The 21,226-nt window shown below is 43.8% G+C and overlaps 1 protein-coding gene across 1 annotated transcript; it reads left to right on the top strand.

Annotated features, from left to right (window-relative positions):
* The first annotated feature begins 2,532 nt into the window (after positions 1-2,532).
* LOC311125628 (very-long-chain 3-oxoacyl-CoA reductase-B-like) lies at positions 2,533-16,455 on the top strand. Its single transcript, XM_084199662.1, has 10 exons — positions 2,533-2,877; positions 9,516-9,562; positions 10,169-10,244; positions 12,747-12,854; positions 13,056-13,120; positions 13,282-13,326; positions 13,568-13,602; positions 13,843-13,990; positions 14,170-14,319; positions 14,690-16,455. The coding sequence occupies exons 1-10, from the start codon at positions 2,700-2,702 to the stop codon at positions 14,795-14,797; spliced, it is 960 nt and encodes a 319-aa protein (XP_084055788.1). The 5' UTR covers positions 2,533-2,699; the 3' UTR covers positions 14,798-16,455.
* The last annotated feature ends 4,771 nt before the right edge of the window (positions 16,456-21,226 follow it).

Below are 21,226 nucleotides of genomic sequence, written 5' to 3'. Positions count from 1 at the left end.
AAGCAAAAACAGGTTTTTAGAATTTTTTGCTAATACAAAATAAATAAATAATAACGTTTACATAAGTATTCATACCATTTACTCAGTACTTTGTTGAAGCACCTTTGGCAGCAATTACAGCCTTGAGTCTTCTTTGGTATGACGCTAGAAGCTTGGCACACATGTATTTGGGGAGTTTCTCCCATTCTTCTCTGCAGATCCTCTCAAGCTCTGTCAGTTTGGATGGGGAGCGACGCTGCACACGTCTTTCCAGAGATGTTAGATCGTGTTCAAGTCCGGGCTCTGGCTGGGCCACGCAAGGACATTCAGAGACTTGTCCCGAAGCCACTCCTGCAATGTCTTGGCTGTGTGCTTAGGGTCGTTGTCCTGTTGGAAGGTGAATCTTTGCCCCCAGTCTGAGGTCCTGAGCGCTCTGGATCAGGTTTTCATCAAGGATCTCTCTGTACTTTGCTCCGTTCATCTTTCCCTCGATCCTGACTAGTCTCCCAGTCCTTGCCGCTGAAAAACATCCCCACAGCATGATGCTGCCACCACCATGCTTCACCGTAGGGATGGTGCCAGGTTTCCTCCAGACATCTCAAGGATGATCAATGGAAACAGGAGACTATGAGACTCAACATTTATTTGTAATAAATTAGCAAAAAACCTGTTTTTGCGTTGTCATTCTGGGGTATTGTGTGTAGATTGGTGAGGGAAATTGTTTATTTAATCAATTTTAGAATAAGGCTGTAACTTAACAAAATGTGGAAAAAGTCAAGGGGTCTGAATACTTTCTGAATGCACTGTATATCATAAGGCTTTTCTTTGAGGGCCTAGTTATACCTTAACACAGTGGTGTTAGGAAACTCCTGGTTTACAGGCCACATCAGGCCTGCAAATCACATTATGCTGGCTTGCAAAGTGATGTGTAATTCCTATTGGAATCCAGCCAGAGTTAGGATATTGTTAATCACCCGCAACCTGAATTCAGAATGACTGCCAGGGTAGGGAAGATTGAATACTGAGATTACCTCAATCATCTAAACTGCAACAACCATCTCAGTAACGGGTACTATAAATCCAACAGATAGGATTAGTTTAGAAAACTGTATGTTATTTATCTTTGTGTAGCATAAAATGTATTAACCAGTCAATGTACATGCAAAAACACAGATATTACAGTAAAACAAACAATTCTGAAAATCTCCCTGCAATAGAGCATGCTGGGAAATACTATATATGGTTCTATGTAGAATCTTTTTTGCCTTCCAACGAATCCTTCTTGCCTTCCAAAGAATCATCAAAGAACCCTTTCTTCTAAAAACGGTTCTTAGGATGTTAAAGGTTCTAGGTAGAACCATTTAACTTACAAAGAACCCTTGTCTTCCAAAAAGGGTTCTTCTGATCAAAACGGTTCTTGGTAGAACCCTATCCCTCCGCAAAGAACCCTTTTCAAACCCTTTTTTTCTAAGAGTGTAGAATACAGTAGATACATATAAAGTGGTTAAAACAGTATGTAAACATTATTAAAGTGACCAGTGTTCAATGACTCTATGTACTTAGGGCAGCGGCCTCTAAGGTGCAGGGTAGAGTACCGGGTGGTAGCCGGCTAGTGACAGTGTCTGAGGTTCAGGGCAGTGTACTGGGCGGAGGCCAGCTAGTAGAGCCTGTTTAACGGTCTGATTCAACAGTCAGTCCCAGTTTTGCTGCAACTGTACTGTACTGTCTCCATTTCTAAATGGTAGCGGGGTGAACAGGCCGTGGCTCGGTTGGCTGGGGTCCTTGATGAACTTTTTGGCCTTCCTGTGACACCGGGTGCTGTAGATGACCTGGAGGGAAGGCAGTGTGCCCCTGATGATGCGTTGGGCTGACCGCACCACCCTCTGGAGACCCCTGCGGTTTGCGGAGGGTGCAATTGCTGTACCAGGCGGTTATACAGCCTGACAGGATGCTCTCAATGGTAAAAGTTTGTGAGGGTCTTGGGGACCAAGCCACATTTCTTCAGCCTCCTGAGGTTGAAGAGGTGCTGTTGTGCTTTTTTCACCACACTGTCTGTGTGAAGGGACCATTTCAGGTCGTCAGTGATGTGCATGCAGAGGAACATTACGTTTTTGACCTCTCCACTGCAGTCTAGTATTAATAATAATAATATATATATATATATATATTACTTTTTTTATCAAATAAAAAAAACACAGAACATAGAGCACAGATAACAATGAAAACTATATACAGGTGTCGCCAGATCCAGTGAAATAATCCCATCAAAAATCCAAGTCCTGTTTGTTACTTTGGACAGTAATTACAGCACAAACCAATCAGAGATTTGAAAATCTGGTAACAAAAATATTCATCCAGTCAGATTTCATGAAAGTGTTGTCCCGCCTTCCTCGTTCATAAAGTTACAAATAATGAATGAGAATGGCTGTCTAAAAACATGTCATTGCTGTCCCACGAATTTGACGCAAATATAAACGAATCGAAAGGGAGCATGTTTTGACAGATTCCAACCTCAACAAATCAGTGATGCAAACCAGCGAATGCGGAAGTGTTAGACGCGGAAGCAAAGCCAAGTATAAAAGCACGAGCTCAAAATGACTGGACGCACCATGTTCAAGAAGCTTTTGCAATAGATTCATTTATTGTAGACAGCAATTTATGAACGCATACATTTAATCTCACAAGTTAGTTGTGAAAGCCGTGTGCGTTGTGCAAATATCATGTTGTCAACCGGAGAGGCTTTGCTACGCGCGGTGGAGACACCGCTCTTCTGGATCGGTGCGCTGACTGCGGCCTATTTCTCAGTGTGCTCAATATATCGGTTGCTGTCCGGGTTCAGAGTGTGGGTGCTGGGGAATGGACGGTTGGTATCACCTGCTAAACTCGGGAAATGGGCAGGTGAGTAGCTAGCAAGCAATATTTATATAAAGACAATGTTTGCATGGCCTCACCATTGCTTTATGGCGTGTTTGTTTTATTTTATTTCAAGTATTTGTCGCTGATGAAAGATAAGAGCCATATGTTTCGAAAGCCGTATCTCAAGCGCTAATTATTGACGTTTCTAAACGTTAAAACACAGTGTATGAATTGTAGTTCACATGAGCCATTCGTGGGCGAAGCTAATGGCTCAAAACTGTAGGGAGAAGTCAGAATGCCGCCTAGAGTTTGAGAGTTAGTAATGGGGTAGCCCTACATGTACTTCAAAACCAGTGACCCTCGACCCACTACAGAATGGTTCAGGTCAGTTTATAGTGTGAATCAGACAATACTTTGTCCTAGTTATCAGTAGGATATTGTAGCTAGTAGTCTACATGTAGTTCTCCTAGCTATCAGTAGAACATTGTAGCTAGTAGAATACATTTACAGTGTTTCCCCTAGGATTTCTTTTCTGCAGTGGTGGTAAAGTTAACCCGGGGGGCAGGCACGGTTTTAGAGGCCAACTGTAGAGACAAAAATGTTCTGTTTTTAAATGTCATTTCCTGCACTTCTACACATTTTGCCGTGGTTTATGCTGTCTGAGTGACTCTAACATTATAACTAAATCAATGGGGCCCCAATGCCATAATATTTTTAAAATTGTAGATTCTCCCGGACTGTCTAGTTTTTATTTTGGCAATGGCTAGTTCTCAAAGATCTTATAAAAAAAGATATTGCTCTGTTAACTTTACTACGTACTTTATATCTGGTTTTAGTCGTTTAAGTTTACACTGAAAACGTTTTACCATCCTGAAAAAATATTTAGGAATGTTACTGTAAATCTCTTAATTGTTTTTATTTATTTATTTTTTGGGGGGTGCCCACTGCTAAATGCATGTAGGGGAAACACTGAAAGGCTGGCCAGCCCTATTGTCCTTTGGAACCCACAGCGGACTCTGTGGTTCCTAGACAACACATCAGTATTGCGTAGGAATGGCATGAGTCTGCCTTTCCTCACAGAAGTGAGTAATAGGCTACATTAATGTTTACCCAACCTTATTGCTAGGGCAAGGCCATTCATCCATTCAGGGTTACATCATCAGGGTTACATCAACAGGGTTACCACATCAGGATTACCACCTTTGGGGTGGCAGGTAGCTTAGAGCGAGTAACCGAAAGGTCTCTAGTTCGAATCCCTGAGCCGACAAGGTGAAAAATCAGTCAATGTGCCCTTGAGCAAGGCACCTAACCCTAATTGCTCCAGGGTCACCGTTGATTATGGTAGACCCTGGCATGTGTGGAATATGCAAAAAACACATTTCCAATTCACACGTGTATTGACACACTGGTACATGTGTGAAATGGGAGAAGAGTAAGCACCCACCTAATTATTATATTTGAGTCCATCCATCTTTGAAGTGCAACCACCAGTTTAGGGCATGCGTTGACCATGTGACTGCAAAACACAGCTGCGGCTATCGCACCCAGAAGTGGACTAGCTCCAGAAAGTAATTGAATAATTGAAATCCCATTTTGAAATCAAAATAAACCCCTGGAAATTAAATTATAAATAGCACATGACAAAACGTTTTGCTAACGTTCAACTCCTGTGCTTTGGCAAATGACACGTAGTACAAGGAATGGAATGTTAACACCAAACGGGTCTGGATTTCAGGCTAGCTGTCAAGGCCTGCTGCATAGCAGTCTTATCCTGGTTTGCTCATGTTTGCAGCAAAGGGAAATTATAAATGTGGGAACATTTCAACCAAGTTTGACATGCATTATGTAGCTTATTTAGAAACACTGTGAATAGCTATTGGACAGCTCTTCCCCCTTGCTCACTGGCGCAGAGGTGACTGAGAGAACGGCCTGATTATGTAAGAAGACTAGAGCCATTCATAGAGGAGGCAGAGGACTCAGGGTGTTCTGTTTAAATTACACTTACCGCTGTGTGTGTTGTGGAGCAGCATCACGTAACAGAGGGTGCATATCTCTAGCCCCACCTCCCATTTCATAAAAACCTATATTCACCATCTTTCTGTGGGGTTCACCTCCCATTCATAAAAGCCGATATTCACCATCTTTCCCTCCCCCCTCGTCCCGTTCTGAGCTTCCCCCACCCTGTCTTTTTCTGTCACGACACCTGCTCTGTCTCGACACAATGGTTATTTAGACTATTCTATTGTCAAGTCCTTTTATTGAAATGCATTGGCTCATGGGTAATATCTGGTGTGGTTGACAGATTTGTTGGACACTGGTAACCATAAGTGGATCGCTCCTCTCTCTGTCATTGGTTGAAGGAGGTCGTTCTCAGGTCATGTACTGACACACATTGTTACGTTCCACACCGGTGTTCTTCTGACTGCTTCGAGTATGACAGGAAGGGGGATCTTTTAGAACAAAAAAATGAAACGCAAGTTTAAAAAAGTTAATATTTTCCTAGAATTTATTACAATTGACTAAAAACAAATATGCTTTGGAGGAGGGATCTTTGACACTGCATTTGTAAATCATTATTTAGAAATAATTGCTGAAAGTTGGGATATTAATTCAATATTGGCCACTTTATCAATGCAAATGTGCAATTTGAGGAAAAAAGCTAAAGTGTAAATGCAGGCTGAGACTTGAGCTTTACGCCATAAATGGGATTTATGATGTGTGAAAAACATTGCATTTTTAGAGATGTAGCTATTTCACCACAGTTCCTCCACCTTGCCTCCTCTTAGCAATGGCTGCATCACTAAATACAGGCCAGGAGATGACGTCTGTCTGGATATTGTTCAGTAATGTATATAGATAGACATGTGCCCCCCTATCCAAGGAGGCATGCTGCTGTACAAAGTGGTGGTCTGAACAGAATATGCAACACATTTTTAAGACTAAAGAACCAGGGGTTGTAGAACCAGGGGTTAGCCATGAAATTGTTTGTAAAAAAAAGTAAGACAGATGAATAAGGTGTGTGTGTTTCCAACCGTCCATAAGTAAGAGGAAAGATGGGGCGAGGAATGCTGAGGTGTGTGAAGAACCGCTGGGAGCAGCAGCTCGTTGGTATTCTGTGCAGCGACTGTTCTAGACGAGGTTGCAGCCTTCTGCTATTTTAAATCTGCAGTTCTTTTTTTAGCTCAGAATATTCAGCAGCAGAAGCACCGCTGTCTGTGACTGAGAGGCAGGGCTTTTTTTATTGTGATTTTAAAAATAAATAAAAACCTTTTTTTTTGGATTTTTATAACCACATTTTAGTTTCTTGACGATATGAGGATGTTGGATGCCATTCAAGGCCGTCTAGGTTAGGTCCTATGAGTAGAGATTCTTCCATAACCTAGCATATATTTGATGGGGGCTCTTCAAATTGACACTTTTTAAAATTTTTATTTGAGTGAATGGAAGGAACATGCCTTGAGCTCCAAACATTGAGTTTAATTCTTAAACAATGTTAAAATAACCAGGGGAAGCTTGCCCTGTCGTCCATACAGACTCTCCCTCACTTCCCCTCTGTTCAATCGCTCCGTTCTATTTTTAGCTGGTCCCAGGATCCATGGTCATCTCTCTCCCTCCCTCCTCTCTGGTCTCGTGCCTGGCTGCTTCTCATCTTCCTCTGCTTTAATCACCAAGGCAACAGCAGTGGAGAGTTGGGTATAGTGCAGGAGGGATGGGTGGAGAGTTGGGTATAGTGAAGGTGGAGAGTTGGGTATAGTGAAGGTGGAGAGTTGGGTATAGTGAAGGTGGAGAGTTGGGTATAGTGAAGGTGGAGAGTTGGGTATAGTGAAGGTGGAGAGTTGGGTATAGTGAAGGTGGAGAGTTGGGTATAGTGAAGGTGGAGAGTTGGGTATAGTGAAGGAGGGGGGGGGTGGGGAGTTGGGTATAGTGAAGGAGGGGGGGTGGAGAGTTGGGTATAGTGAAGGAGGGGGGGTGGGGAGTTGGGTATAGTGAAGGAGGGGTGGGTGGAGAGTTGGGTATAGTAAAGGTGGGGAGTTGGGTATAGTGAAGGAGGGGGGGTGGAGAGTTGGGTATAGTGAAGGGGGGGGGTGGAGAGTTGGGTATAGTGAAGGTGGGGAGTTGGGTATAGTGAAGGAGGGGGGGGGGGGGTGGAGAGTTGGGTATAGTGAAGGTGGGGAGTTGGGTATAGTGAAGGGGGGGGGGGGTGGAGAGTTGGGTGTAGTGAAGGAGGGAGGGGGTGGGTGGAGAGTTTGAGAGCTGGAAAACAAAGTATTTTGCTGCTCTAGCTTGCGGTTTGAGGGTGAGAGGGAGGCAGCCTCACTTGGTTCTATTTTGAACCTGAGGTGAGGCCAACTGAGCCCACTGACAGCAGGTAAAGGGGCCAACTGAGCCCACTGACAGCAGGTAAAGGCTAAATAAAGCTACTGCTGTCTCTGCAGTGCCAGGCTGCCTGCACCGGGGTGGCAGAGGAAGGCCAAGGAGCCTGTCCTGCTGCACCCTTCCTCCCCGCCATCTCAGTACCGGTAGTCCTCTTCCTCCTCAATCTTTCACAAATATTCTCTTTTTCGCTCTCTCTCTCGTCCTCCTCTCTCTCTCTCGTCCTCCTCTCTCTCTCTCGTCCTCCTCTCTCTCTCTCGTCCTCCTCTCTCTCTCTCGTCCTCCTCTCTCTCTCTCTCGTCCTCCTCTCTCTCTCTCTCGTCCTCCTATCTCTCTCTCTCGTCCTCCTATCTCTCTCTCTCGTCCTCTCTCTCTCTCTCTCTCTCTCTCTCTCTCTCTCTCTCTCGTCCTCCTCTCTCTCTCTCGTCCTCCTCTCTCTCTCTCTCGTCCTCCTCTCTCTCTCTCTCGTCCTCCTCTCTCTCTCTCTCGTCCTCCTCTCTCTCTCTCTCTCTCGTCCTCTCTCTCTCTCTCTCTCTCCTCTCTCTCTCTCTCTCTCTCGTCCTCCTCTCTCTCTCTCTCGTCCTCCTCTCTCTCTCTCTCGTCCTCCTCTCTCTCTCTCGTCCTCCTCTCTCTCTCTCTCGTCCTCCTCTCTCTCTCTCTCTCTCTCGTCCTCCTCTCTCTCTCTCTCTCTCGTCCTCCTCTCTCTCTCTCGTCCTCCTCTCTCTCTCTCTCGTCCTCCTCTCTCTCTCTCGTCCTCCTCTCTCTCTCTCTCGTCCTCCTCTCTCTCTCTCTCGTCCTCTTCTCTCTCTCTCTCTCGTCCTCTTCTCTCTCTCTCTCTCGTCCTCTTCTCTCTCTCTCTCTCGTCCTCTTCTCTCTCTCTCTCTCGTCCTCTTCTCTCTCTCTCTCTCGTCCTCTTCTCTCTCTCTCTCTCGTCCTCTTCTCTCTCTCTCTCTCGTCCTCTTCTCTCTCTCTCTCTCGTCCTCCTCTCTCTCTCTCTCGTCCTCCTCTCTCTCTCTCGTCCTCCTCTCTCTCTCTCGTCCTCCTCTCTCTCTCTCTCTCTCTCGTCCTCTCTCTCTCGCTCTCTCGTCCTCCTCTCTCTCTCGCTCTCTCGTCCTCCTCTCTCTCTCGCTCTCTCGTCCTCCTCTCTCTCTCTCTCTCGTCCTCCTCTCTCTCTCTCTCTCTCGTCCTCCTCTCTCTCTCTCTCTCTCGTCCTCCTCTCTCTCTCTCTCTCTCGTCCTCCTCTCTCTCTCTCTCTCTCGTCCTCCTCTCTCTCTCTCGTCCTTCTCTCTCTCGTCCTCTGTCTCTCTCTCTCGTCCTCTGTCTCTCTCTCTCGTCCCCTGTCTCTCTCGTCCTCTGTCTCTCTCTCTCGTCCTCTGTCTCTCTCTCTCGTCCTCTGTCTCTCTCGCTCGTCCTCTGTCTCTCTCGCTCGTCCTCTGTCTCTCTCGCTCGTCCTCTGTCTCTCTCGCTCGTCCTCTGTCTCTCTCGCTCGTCCTCTGTCTCTCTCGCTCGTCCTCTGTCTCTCTCGCTCGTCCTCTGTCTCTCTCGCTCGTCCTCTGTCTCTCTCGCTCGTCCTCTGTCTCTCTCGCTCGTCCTCTGTCTCTCTCGCTCGTCCTCTGTCTCTCTCGCTCGTCCTCTGTCTCTCTCGCTCGTCCTCTGTCTCTCTCGCTCGTCCTCTGTCTCTCTCGCTCGTCCTCTGTCTCTCTCGCTCGTCCTCTGTCTCTCTCGCTCGTCCTCTGTCTCTCTCGCTCGTCCTCTGTCTCTCGCTCGTCCTCCTCTCTCTCTCTCTCGCTCGTCCTTCTCTCTCTCGCTCGTCCTTCTCTCTCTCTCTCTCTCGTCCTTCTCTCTCTCTCTCTCTCTCTCGTCCTTCTCTCTCTCTCTCTCTCTCTCGTCCTTCTCTCTCTCTCGCTCGTCCTCCTCTCTCTCTCTCTCTCTCAAATGACCGTACCACAGGTGGCAGTGGAAGGACACAGAATGCATTGTTCATGTCATCATTTTTATGTGGCATATAATTTTTCACGACATTTATACAAATATTTAAATGCTGATGTATTTCACCCAGGTCTGATGCATTGACTGAGTACTGCTTGACACAAATAGGCTTGTGACCACGTTGACTAGAATGGAATCTGTGTGCTCTTGCGCTTTTAGTGTTTTTTTTTCGGGGTCAGTTTTGTGTGCAGTGTGTTTGTTTACCCTTGACTAAAACCCCCTCTCCCCTCGTTCGTCTTCCCCCTCTCCCCTCGTTCGTCTTCCCCCTCTCCCCTCGTTCGTCTTCCCCCTCTCCCCTCGTTTGTCTTCCCCTTCAGTTGTGACGGGAGCCACGGATGGAATCGGGAAAGCCTATGCGGAGGATGTAAGAGATTCCCGGAGTTTGGGAAAACCACAGTGATTCATCAGAGAGAGGGGGGGGGGGAGAGAGAGGTTTAACCATGAGGTCGGAAGTAGTGACTGTCTCTCACACACACACACACACACACACACACGTTTGCCTTTTGCGAGCAAGCGCTGAGGGATTAATGGTCCTATGTAGCTCAATTGGTAGAGCATAGCGCTTGTAACGCAAGGGTAGTGGGTTCGATCCCCGGGACCACCCATAAGTAAACATGTATGCACACATGACTGTAAGTCGCTTTGGATAAAAGCGTCTGCTAAATGGCATATTATATTATTATGCTGCATAGCCAGGGCAGAATTCATTTTAAAGTACAATCATTTGTCAAAGGATTTCCCATCAGTTGACAGCCTCATAATAAATGGCCTGCTTGATAACAGTTAGTGCTATCCTTCTCAGTGTTGATGATGGGTGTTGTGATTTGAGTGTTTTAGATCGTGGATTTGGGTGCAGTTGGGTGTGGTAGTGTTGAATGTTTGACCCTCTTTAATGGCCGGTCTTAATGATGGTCTTAGTGTTCAGTGTCCATGTTGATGTTGGTTTCTAGCAGTTGGTCTGTCTCCACAGCTGGCTCGGAGGGGTTTTTCCATTGTGCTGATCAGCCGCACCCAGGAGAAGCTGGATGATGTGGCCAAGTCCATCGGTGAGTGGTTACAACTGGGCATGTTCATTAGGCAGAAAACAGGAACAAACTGGGAGGGAATACCTGGGCTCGCATTTTTGATTCCCGTTGTAAAATATGTTAAAACACTTTCCGTTGCTTCCCCTAACCAACGCAAACCTGTTTGTGTGATCGTGTAGATGGATATCTGGACCTGTTGATGTGTGTTGGTGTAGATGGATATCTGGACCTGTTTGGTGTAGACGGGTATCTGGACCTGTTTGGTGTAGACGGGTATCTGGACCTGTTTGGTGTAGACGGGTATCTGGACCTGTTTGGTGTAGACGGGTATCTGGATATGAATACCATACAGAAGGCATCATGGAGTGCTTGTTCCTCTGTGTGGAGGAGAAGTTCCATACTGGGGAGTTTGAGTAATATTACATGCTATACACAGTCAGTTTGGAAGTGAGGCTGTTGACAAGCCAACAATATCTTTACATTGATGGTGAGTGATGCTGGTATATTCCAACAGGACACTAGGAGTCCTCTGTGGACTGTTTTAATGGAGCTGTGGTATTGACTGGTTTTTATAATGGAGCTGTGGTATTGACTGGTTTTTATAATGGAGCTGTGGTATTGACTGGTTTTTATAATGGAGCTGTGGTATTGTGACTGGGTTTTATAATGGAGCTGTGGTATTGTGACTGGTTTTTATAATGGAGCTGTGGTAATGTGACTGGTTTTTATAATGGAGCTGTGGTATTGTGACTGGTTTTTATAATGGAGCTGTGGTATTGACTGGTTTTTATAATGGAGCTGTGGTATTGTGACTGGGTTTTATAATGGAGCTGTGGTATTGTGACTGGGTTTTATAATGGAGCTGTGGTATTGTGACTGGTTTTTATAATGGAGCTGTGGTAATGTGACTGGTTTTTATAATGGAGCTGTGGTATTGTGACTGGTTTTTATAATGGAGCTGTGGTATTGTGACTGGTTTTTATAATGGAGCTGTGGTATTGTGACTGGTTTTTATAATGGAGCTGTGGTATTGTGACTGGTTTTTATAATGGAGCTGTGGTATTGTGACTGGTTTTTATAATGGAGCTGTGGTATTGTGACTGGTTTTTATAATGGAGCTGTGGTAATATGACTGGTTTTTATAATGGAGCTGTGGTATTGTGACTGGTTTTTATAATGGAGCTGTGGTATTGTGACTGGTTTTTATAATGGAGCTGTGGTATTGTGACTGGTTTTTATAATGGAGCTGTGGTATTGTGACTGGTTTTTATAATGGAGCTGTGGTATTGTGACTGGTTTTTATAATGGAGCTGTGGTATTGTGACTGGTTTTTATAATGGAGCTGTGGTATTGACTGGTTTTTATAATGGAGCTGTGGTATTGTGACTGGTTTTTATAATGGAGCTGTGGTATTGTGACTGGTTTTTATAATGGAGCTGTGGTATTGTGACTGGTTTTTATAATGGAGCTGTGGTATTGTGACTGGTTTTTATAATGGAGCTGTGGTATTGACTGGTTTTTATAATGGAGCTGTGGTATTGTGACTGGTTTTTATAATGGAGCTGTGGTATTGTGACTGGTTTTTATAATGGAGCTGTGGTATTGTGACTGGTTTTTATAATGGAGCTGTGGTATTGTGACTGGTTTTTATAATGGAGCTGTGGTATTGTGACTGGTTTTTATAATGGAGCTGTGGTATTGTGACTGGTTTTGTAATGGAGCTGTGGTATTGTGACTGGTTTTTATAATGGAGCTGTGGTATTGTGACTGGTTTTTATAATGGAGCTGTGGTATTGTGACTGGTTTTATAATGGAGCTGTGGTATTGTGACTGGTTTTTATAATGGAGCTGTGGTATTGTGACTGGTTTTTATAATGGAGCTGTGGTAATGTGACTGGTTTTTATAATGGAGCTGTGGTATTGTGACTGGTTTTTATAATGGAGCTGTGGTATTGACTGGTTTTTATAATGGAGCTGTGGTATTGTGACTGGTTTTTATAATGGAGCTGTGGTATTGTGACTGGTTTTTATAATGGAGCTGTGGTATTGACTGGTTTTTATAATGGAGCTGTGGTATTGTGACTGGTTTTTATAATGGAGCTGTGGTATTGTGACTGGTTTTTATAATGGAGCTGTGGTATTGTGACTGGTTTTTATAATGGAGCTGTGGTATTGTGACTGGTTTTTATAATGGAGCTGTGGTAATGTGACTGGTTTTTATAATGGAGCTGTGGTATTGACTGGTTTTTATAATGGAGCTGTGGTATTGTGACTGGTTTTTATAATGGAGCTGTGGTATTGTGAGTTTTTGAAAATGGTAAACCAAGTTTGGGGAATCCTTGGACTAGAGGAGAATTAGTCTGTCTCTAGTTCTCTTATGTGACGGGGCCCTCTGCTGGTCACTGGTGTATTGACATCTGAATCCCCCTCTACAGTTTCTCTGTTAATAGGGATATCCTCACAGATCATTCATACCTTTTTAATTTTACAGTAATGGCGTCTTGCATGTGTCTTCCCTCCTAGAGAGCAAATATGGCGTTGAGACCAAATCCATCGCTGTAGACTTCAGTGCGTCTGACATATATCCCAAGATTGAAGCTGGTCTTACCGGGCTAGAGATTGGTGTTCTGGGTAAGTGAGAGAGGCAGTCCTCGACAGTGACAGTTGTTTTTTGTGAATCATTCAGAGGGTATGGTTCTCTGTGGATGCCCTCCTTTGTTTAGAAGTTGGAAATCAAGTGCAGAGAGGCATGTGTTGATCACTTCTTTCATTCCCTTAAATGATCTTGTATTTGAAAGTCCTGACTCTATTCCGTATGGCTTTTATCCATAGTGAATAATGTGGGAATGTCCTACTCCTATCCAGAATTCTTCCTCAACGTTCCCAACCTGGATAGTGTAAGTGTGAATGGCCTTGTGGATTGTTCACTTCCCATCTATTGTGTACCAAGATGACCTATGACCTCTAGAGGTCAATCACACATGCTGTTCTATGAAAACATTACGCCTCAGAGATGATGAACCCAGAACTAAATAGTTTTTTGTTCTGCCCCTTGCAGTTCATCGAAACAATGGTGAACATCAACATCACCTCTGTTTGCCAGGTGAGTCCTCATTATGGGAAAGGAAGGCTAGCAATACAGAAATGAACAATTTATGAATGAACAGTCTTTATTTTTTTATTTTTTACTTTATCTGTCACGCACCACAATGAGTGAACACACACACACACACACACACACAGTCTGCCATGTAAGGGATGAGGGAGAGGATTGCTACCCAGCCCAAAGCGACAGCATGCTTTCTGCTCTCTAACACCCACTATCTCTGTCTCTCTTTATGCAGATGACACGTATGGTGCTACCTGGGATGGTAGAGAGGTACGTGGAGGGAGGGAGGGACGGAGGTGGTGAAGGTATCTGGGGTTCCCAGGGAGGGAATGGTTGTCAGTTAGTAGAGCCGCTCTGGTCAGTGGAGATTCTCCCACTCGCTCTGCCCAAACTGTAACGCTTATTCCCAAACTCTTATGTGCTCATGTACTGAGGTGTGATGTTGTCCGGCACCAGAGGTTCGTTTTGTCTCTGAGCCCTAAACATCAGATTGAGTGTCACCTGTTTCAGGAAAAAGGGGGCCATCCTCAACATCTCTTCTGCCAGTGGGATGTACCCTTGTCCCCTCCTCACGGTCTACTCTGCCTCGAAGGCTTTTGTGGACTTCTTCTCCCGAGGGCTGGAGGCTGAGTACAAGAGCAAAGGGCTCCTCATCCAGGTGAGACTGAAGACTGACCTGTTTTAACCAATGATTTATATATACACTAGATGACTGGCAGGGGGCGCTGTGTTGAAGCCACCATGCCTCCATCTTGACACTGGAGGTAGGAGTTTGTTCTGAAACCAGGGAGGGAGCATCCATTGTAAATGTGAGTAACAGCCATCTCTCCTCTCCAGAGTGTCCTGCCGTTCTTTGTGGCCACCAAGCTGAGTAAGATCCGGCGGGCCACACTGGACAAGCCCAACCCTGACCGCTATGTGGCCGCAGAGCTCAACACAGTGGGGCTGCAGAGCCAGACCAACGGCTACCTGCCTCACGCAGTCATGGTAGGGGCGGGCTGACGATACGATACTTCATTGTCCATTTCCGTGGACATTTTGTAGGGTTCAGGATGACCGCTTTTAAGGTTGAACAAGTAGCTACTTGTCAGGTTATACCAGATTTTACCGCATCAGCTTACGAAGCTTCTTCCATGATAGTTAGCCACAAATGAGCATTGCTTGAAGCTCTCATGCTTTTGCAAATGCATAACTATTCCAGGGGTAAGTATCTTAACGCAAGTTAATAGGAATGAATACAGAATTTGACTGTAAATACCCACAAATTATGACATTAACCATGAAAACGATTAAAGTAACAGGCATGGATTACCAGACCAGATTGTAAGTGATAATGGTATTTTATTTTTTTCCTCAGGGCTGGCTGACCACCGTGCTGTGCCCTGCCAGGCTCCTGAACAGCTACATCATGGGATTGCACCTGGGGATGCGCTCCCGCTACCTGAAGAAACAGAAGCAGGGTTAGAGACGATCAGGGAAAAGGGGACGGCTCCTTCTGTTCTTACGTCATCACGGACCAAGGACAGGGCTGTCAGACTGCTAGTGTGTGTTGTCTACTGTGTTCTTCACTGAGCCCTGGCTTGGATAATGGTGTCTATGGAGGAACTTCCTGGAGTTGGAACACCTTGTGTTGAAACATTGACCAGCCACTTAAACATAATTCACTAAGTTAAATTAAACTGTTGAAATAACATTTTTCTTGTGGACAGGTATTAGGAGCTGCTCTTGTGAGCTACGCTTTGGGGAAAAAAACTATGCTAGTCGCCACTTATTTCTTCACAGTAATGTTATATTCTTCTTGTTGGAGTCTAGGTGAACTCAGATAAACCAAATATTTAAATAAATGGATTTGACTCATTATGAAAGTTAATTGGCAAAGGGCAGGAAAATAAAGGTAATCCCTGGATTGCTTTACAATGGAAAAGGTTGTTGTGGACAAATCATGTATTAATTAATTAAAATGAATCTACTAAAAGGAGGATAAGGAAACAGCATTAATGGAATGGTTCCTTTTTGCATACTGGATGGATTGATGTCCAGTTTGAAGGAGGATATTGTGTGTCTGCTAGCATGTCAGCAACTAGGCAATGGGTCGAGTTAGCCGGTTGGTCTTCAATACAGAAGGGACACAACTTACATGTCATTCTCTGTTCATCAAGGCGGTGTCCCATTTATAAAAAAAAATAAAAAAAAAAAATAAATAAAAAAAACCCAGGAAGTAGTACGCATACTTTAGATACAAGCTCCTTAACTGTTGATGGGTTTAACAGGCCAGGGCATTTACTGTTGAACCGGATGTCTTGTCCAACTGTTTTGTCCTTCTCACCCTCAAGTCACTTTCTTCCAAGCCAGTCAGTGGTCTGTTAACAGGTTTCTGCTTTAACATGCTTTATACGCTGTTATTTGTTGTTTTTGGTATTCTTAAGCATTTCATCATGACCCCCCAAAAATAGTTTGAAACATTTGTGATTCTGTCTTCAAACTGTACAGCATAATATCAGATTTACATCTTACTCCATGTGCTCACCAAGGCACACACATTGTTATTTGGTTGTGCTGATGAAAGCTTTGCATTTGATTGTTTTAGATGCATTTAAGTAACGAGGTCTTTAACATTGTGAGAATTGTAAGGTTTGGTCGAGAGCTCTGGTATATTCCCAGTCTGTTGTCATGGCCACATCAATAAAACACTGGTCAACCATCTATCTGGTATATTCCCAGTATGTTGTCATGGCCACATCAATAAAACACTGGTCAACCATCTATCTGGTATATTCCCAGTCTGTTGTCATGGCCACATCAATAAAACACTGGTCAACCATCTATCTGGTATATTCCCAGTCTGTTGTCATGGCCACATCAATAAAACACTGGTCAACCATCTATCTGGTATATTCCCAGTCTGTTGTCATGGCCACATCAATAAAACACTGGTCAACCATCTATCTGGTATATTCCCAGACTGTTGTCATGGCCACATCAATAAAACACTGGTCAACCATCTATCTGGTATATTCCCAGACTGTTGTCATGGCCACATCAATAAAACACTGGTCAACCATCTATCTGGTATATTCCCAGTCTGTTGTCATGGCCACATCAATAAAACACTGGTCAACCATCTATTCCCTCATGTGGTCTTAACATAAGAGATGATAGCTGATTAATTACCTGCTTCTGTATTTGAATAGCATTTCCTTTCCACTCCCAACCGTCTTGAAATAGATGTTGAGATATGAGGTGATGCAATCTACGCCATCATAATTCCGCTACTTCCTTTCACCGGGTAGGAGTCATGTGGACCCTCATCTGGGAATTCACTGTGGATATCATCTGATCTGTGTGTCACTTGCAGAGACTGGGCTTTCTTTATGGACTGTAACTGAAGCTCCATATAGCAGAGACTGGGCTTTCATTATGGACTGTAACTGAAGCTCCATATAGCAGAGACTGGGCTTTCATTATGGACTGTAACTGAAGCTCCATATAGCAGAGACTGGGCTTTCTTTATGGACTGTAACTGAAGCTCCATATAGCAGAGACTGGGCTTTCTTTATGGACTGTAACTGAAGCTCCATATAGCAGAGACTGGGCTTTCATTATGGACTGTAACTGAAGCTCCATATAGCAGAGACTGGGCTTTCTTTATGGACTGTAACTGAAGCTCCATATAGCAGAGACTGGGCGTTCCTCGTGGGCTGTAACTGAAGCTCCATATAGCAGAGACTGGGCTTTCATTATGGACTGTAACTGAAGCTCCATATTGCAGAGACTGGGTGTTAGATTAATTTGTATTTTAAGAATAATGACTAAAGGATTTCACCCCAAATACAGTATAAATGTGTGAACTGTGTTAGAATTATAATGTATTGTCAACCTACTAACAGAGGGGGGCGGGACTAAACATTCCAGGGTGAAGGGGACTGAGGAAACGGGTTACAGGGGACCTCCTAGAGGTGGGCGGAGCAGGGTGCCTTGGTGTGTCGAGGTGTAAAACAGGAGTGTATGTGTTTTGGGCGCCAGAGCTCTCCATGAATAAAGATACAGATAATCCTTGTGGGCAGGGACGGCTTGTTCAATAGGGCGATATGGGCGACGCACTGCCAAACGGGAAAAGGAAGGGATTTTTTTTCTAATCAATTATAAAAAAATAAAATTAAAAAAATTATAATTTTTTAAAATAAATTTATAAAAAATTATATCACGGCAACAGCAGTTATCAGTGTTCACGTCTGATCTGCCAGCCACTAAATGTCAAATCAGGCTAAAGTCGTGCTTCAAATGGCCCCGCCCGTTTTTTGGGCGATTTCAGTCAGGTTGAAAATCGCCCAGAAGTCTCTCATAGCCTGTCATGTAAAATCTATTTTTTTCACATTTCAAAGCTTTCAATACATTCTCTATGGGTGTCTGTGGGCTTGCACTTACGCGCTTTCGTCATACGTGACGTAACGTTGAACGTAACTAAGACAATGGCGGCTATCAGCGTCTATGTTGCGACCTGCAGTGTGGCGTTATTTTATGTTTTTAATTTGTAGACTTAGTTTACAAACATTCTGCAAACATTCTGCTTTGGACTGATCTTCGGTTTTGGACTGATCTTGTTGATCGTGTACATACCCGCTACGAACTGACTAAATAATGAAAACGCTGCTGGCAGAGAGGTGGAGCCGGCCACCTTCACCCTGGTCAGAGCGGACCGCGATCCTGGTAAGAGAGCGACTCTGTACCCCGACATTGAACTGCTTTCTGTGTCATTGAACCTTACTTTTGTTGATAAAACAAGTTTACTGGAGAACGGAGAAAAAGTAGAGACTTTTGGACAAGGTGGATAATTGTATAATATAAGGCAGTTTATTCAGAGGTAAAGATATCTGCAATCGCGTTCACGGACCCGTTCGTCAAACTCTTAGGGAGCTATAAATCAAGCCCCATTACTTACCATATCAGATAAGAGAAATTGCTGCAGCTACATATATTTTACATCCTGGCCCTACATAGTTCACTATTTGCATCACTTACCAAAATATTACATGTGGTCATATATGCTTGGAAAGTGGAGATGCCATAGAACGTCAAAAAAGTTAACATTGCTGGAGACACATTGCGTTTGCTAGCGAAGAGATTTGTTGTGGCAAATGAACTTGGGCTGGGAATTGCCAGGAACCTCACGATAAGATATATGCATCAGCATTGCGAGTCTCATGATTCTATACGTATTGCGATTCGATACTGTGATTTTATTGCGCACCATATGTCTGTTGCAGAGGGATCAGAAAGCCATGATAACGAGTTTTGATCAGTCATGGAAATAAAAGTGCTGAAAACAAATTGGCTCCCAATGTGAAAAGATTGAGAACAAGCTATGAAGGAACAATAATGGTGTTTTGGTGCAGGTACAGCCAACTAGCGCTAAAATATTGCGATATTGTCAATACAGTATATCGTAAAGTATCACTATGTAACTCGATTTCTTTCACCCCAATCCCTCAAATTAACGGTAAATAACTGAATTGTTTGCCCCACATTTAGCTAAGATGATTAGCTAGCCAGCTAAAATGTTTTATTTAGTTAGCAGTCGCATCTACAATAGTTTACTGTCAATAACATGTCTCCAAAAATGACGTGGTGTCTCCAATTGTGTTGACATTTTACAATTGCAATGCGCATCCATGAGTATCCACTTTCTGTAGCTCAGCTGGTAGAGCATGGTGCTTGTAACACCAAGGTAGTGGGTTCGATCCCCGGGACCACCCATACACAAAAATGTATGCACGCATGACTGTAAGTCGCTTTGGATAAAAGCGTCTGCTAAATGGCATATTATTATTATTATTATTATTATTATTATCTGAAGAGAGCCCCGAAACATTGTGTGCAGACATTTTATGCAATAAATGAAGTAGGTTCAATCTAGTAGTTCTGATCTTCTGATTGGTCCTGATGAGTTGGGCGAGGTCCCCTCCAGGCTACTGTCACTGTTGCATTGGCTCTGAGTCGGGTTCTCTGTCTTCAAATGTTCAGCCTAAGAGAGGGGATTTTTGTGTGTGTGTGTGTGTGTGTGTGTTTAACAGTGATGATGTGTGTGTGTGTGTGTTTAACAGTGATGATGTGTGTGTGTGTGTGTTTGTGTGTGTGTGTGTCCTCAGAGCAAGAACTCGTGAGTTGGAAGAACTGAGAGGCCTATGGCGTGGGTGTTGTCCTTGGCCACCTGCTGACAAGGCTGACAAGATAGGACCCTTTTGTCCATTGTTATTGGATAGGAACATAACTTATAACCAGCTCCTGACCTAAATAGATCTTAGCACAACATTTTACTCAACATATCATATTCCATATTCACTATAACAAATATATTTACTACGACATTAGCAAGAACCGCCACATCCTCAGCCGGCTAATCCAGTGTGTGAAGTTTTGCGGAGTGTTTGAGTTAGCTTTGCGAGGCAAAGATGAAACTGAGGGCTCCACCAACCCTGGTAAGCCAACACTTTTGAGATCAGTCAATAAATGCTTCTGGTATTGACTTATATGCTGCCCCTGTCTTCATGTTGTTGCTGGACATATCTTTTTTTAAATGTGTGTAGGTCACCTAAATCATCAGAAAAATTGCCCCTCCTGAGAATTTTTTCAGGAGCCGCCACTGCTTGTGGGTTGTGGACCTTGAATCATTGATGATTAAAACCAGAGCCTTACAACCTCTGGTAATGATTCAAGCTTAGGTTGAATTAGAGATAGAAATTCTCGTAACAGTGTGGTCCTTTGAGCGGAGCTTAAATACGTCTTTGTCGTTCTAGAAACACCGAAACCGTGCACGGGCGGATGATTGCATCCGTGGAGAATAGTCCTGGCCTTCGACGTTAAGGTTATAAACAGGCCGGTGATTACTCTTATGAACGATAAAGACGTTAACGAGTTTGAAAAAGCATTTAAATCCAAACTGCAAGGAAAAGGTCAGTAATTTTTATTCATGGATTTTGGTGAAATGATTTGAACTTCTATAAGAATAGTGATTCTTGTGGAGGGCAGAAAATAGTTACCAAAATCGCGAAGGAGAATAATTCTGGGAATTATTACTAAACAAGGAGGGTCCGTAATTGACCCTAGGTAAATAGCTATTACCAAAATAATCTAGTCCGAAATGACACGGGGTGAAAGGCCATCACCAATGTAAACTAGTTTTTATTGAGACTGTACTGGGTACAGTGCTACGATAAACAGGGAAAGGGATGATTTTTGTCGTGTGCTATGGATACATAAAACAGGTCAAAAGTCTCGTAAACAACTGGGGATTTGCTAGAACTCTGTCTGTTTCATGAAACTGGAGCAGCTACGACCTCTAGGTTACAAATAGGTTTGGCAAATGATTGTATAATGTTGTGTACGTGTGAGACTTGAATCCATCGGAATACGTGATAATTGTTTCAAGGAAGGAGCTAAAAATAGGTCGCGTGAGAAAAAATGGTTATCTGACTCTTTTCATGAAACCGGAGTTTTAAATAAAAAACTCTGGGTTACGGGTGGATAATTTTAAATGGTTAATTACAAAAGCAGATCATAACATTGGCTCGAGAGACGCACTAAAATAATAGCTCCTAGGAGAATAATTCTGGGAATTATTACTAAACGGGGGGATTTTTTATTTTTCCACCATGGGAAATAAATCGTCTAAAGAGGTCCGAGAATTAACGGGGGATGAAAGATATATGTTAGGAAGAGATCGAAGAAATATGTTTTATGGATCCATTTGGGAGAAGAGGTATGAATTTATTGGGCATCTCGAAGTAAAAAAGTTAGAAGTTATATGATTAGGCAGATGCATGTAAAACGGATTTGAAAAAACAGCGAAAGGAGGGGCTAGAGACAGCGAGGGGGTTTTTAAGCGCGAAGGAGCGAG

Source organism: Coregonus lavaretus (assembly GCF_964263955.1).
Source record: "Coregonus lavaretus genome assembly, contig: HAP1_SCAFFOLD_227, whole genome shotgun sequence".
Lineage (NCBI taxonomy): Eukaryota > Metazoa > Chordata > Actinopteri > Salmoniformes > Salmonidae > Coregonus > Coregonus lavaretus.
The sequence above is the reverse complement of the archived record's forward strand: the minus strand, read 5'-3'. Positions and strand labels throughout refer to the sequence as shown.

Excerpts from the sequence above, each read along its gene's own strand:
- LOC311125628 (XM_084199662.1), top strand. The coding sequence starts at position 2,700 with ATGTTGTCAACCGGAGAGGCTTTGCTACGCGCGGTGGAGACACCGCTC. Across the intron at positions 12,855-13,055 it reads GCTAGAGATTGGTGTTCTGG|TGAATAATGTGGGAATGTCC; the intron begins GTAAGTGAGAGA and ends TTTTATCCATAG. Across the intron at positions 13,327-13,567 it reads ACATCACCTCTGTTTGCCAG|ATGACACGTATGGTGCTACC; the intron begins GTGAGTCCTCAT and ends CTCTTTATGCAG.